This window comes from Rhinolophus sinicus, chromosome 3, assembly GCF_057876585.1.
Source record: "Rhinolophus sinicus isolate RSI-liver-muscle chromosome 3, RSI-T2T, whole genome shotgun sequence".
NCBI lineage: Eukaryota > Metazoa > Chordata > Mammalia > Chiroptera > Rhinolophidae > Rhinolophus > Rhinolophus sinicus.
The window spans coordinates 129,673,335-129,674,753 of NC_142503.1; the positions used below are offsets into that span (position 1 = coordinate 129,673,335).

Below are 1,419 nucleotides of genomic sequence, written 5' to 3' on the forward strand. Positions count from 1 at the left end.
CCCTATCCAAGGTTGTTTTATATCTCTTTGTGGATCAAGAGTCTCTATTCTGCTATTCCAAAAGTGTACGTTTAGCACCTACTGTGTGTCCAGCTTGATTTAAGATGCTGAATGGGGATTTTTAAATAAGATATTTGACCATAAACTCTGAATGGAGGGGAAAGTCATGAGTACAAAAGAAAGTAAGTGACCAAATAATTGATGAAAATACTGTTATTTTTTTTCCTAATTCTTGATGAAAGTGTCCAACAAAGAGAATGGAAGAGGCTGGCCTGCTCAATCACACTACTTTAGTGACATATTTTCAGCTTCGAGGTTTATCTGTAAATCAGAAGGTGCAGGTGACTGTGTTTGCTGTGTTCCTCATTTTCTATGTCCTGACGTTGATTGGGAATGTCCTCATTGTCATAACTATTCTCTATGAACGCCAGCTCCATACCCCCATGTACTTCTTCCTCAGCAACCTGTCCTTTATCGACGTCTGCCACTCCACTGTCACTGTCCCCAAAATGCTGATAGACACCTGGTCAGAGGAGAAGTTCATATCCTTTGATGCCTGTGTGACTCAGATGTTCTTCTTGCACCTCTTTGCTTGCACAGAGATCTTTCTCCTCACTGTCATGGCCTATGATCGGTATGTGGCCATTTGCAAACCCTTGCAGTACATGACAGTGATGAACTGGAAAGTATGTGTGGGGCTGGCTGTGGCTCTCTGGACAGGGGGGACCATCCACTCCATAGCCCTGATCTCACTCACCATCAAACTGCCCTACTGTGGTCCTGATGAGATTGACAACTTCTTTTGTGATGTACCTCAGGTGATCAAACTGGCCTGCACTGATACTTATATCATTGAGATTCTTATCATCTCCAACAGTGGGCTAATTTCCGTGGTCTGTTTTGTGGTTCTCGTGGCTTCCTATGCAGTCATCCTGGTGAGTCTGAGGCAGCGGATCTCTGAGGGCAGGCGGAAGGCCCTATCTACCTGTGCAGCACACCTCACTGTAGTCACACTGTTCCTGGGACACTGCATCTTCATCTATTCCCGCCCCTCCACTAGCCTCCCAGAAGACAAGGTGGTGTCTGTGTTTTTCACTGCTGTCACCCCCCTGCTGAATCCCATCATCTATACCCTAAGGAATGAAGATATGAAGAATGCCTTGAACAAGTTAATGGGTAGAAAGGAAGGGAAAGAAACAAAATAAAAATGTCTAAGCCCTAAAGATGTTTTGTGCTCCAGATCAAAGAAATGCCTTGCAGAGAATACATTACAGGCCGGCCCAGTGGCTCAGGCGGTTAGAGCTCCGTGCTCCTAACTCCAAAGGCTGCCAGTTCGATTCCCACATGGGCCAGTGGGCTCTCAAGCACAAGGTTGCCGGTTCGACTCCCACAAGGGATGGTGGGAAGTGCCCCCTGCAA

At 46.2% G+C, this 1,419-nt stretch overlaps 1 protein-coding gene across 1 annotated transcript; it reads left to right on the forward strand.

Moving 5' to 3' along the window:
• Positions 1–257: 257 nt before the first annotated feature.
• Positions 258–1,205, forward strand: OR4E1 (olfactory receptor family 4 subfamily E member 1). Its single transcript, XM_019713529.3, has one exon. The coding sequence runs from the start codon at positions 258–260 to the stop codon at positions 1,203–1,205; it is 948 nt and encodes a 315-aa protein (XP_019569088.3).
• The last annotated feature ends 214 nt before the right edge of the window (positions 1,206–1,419 follow it).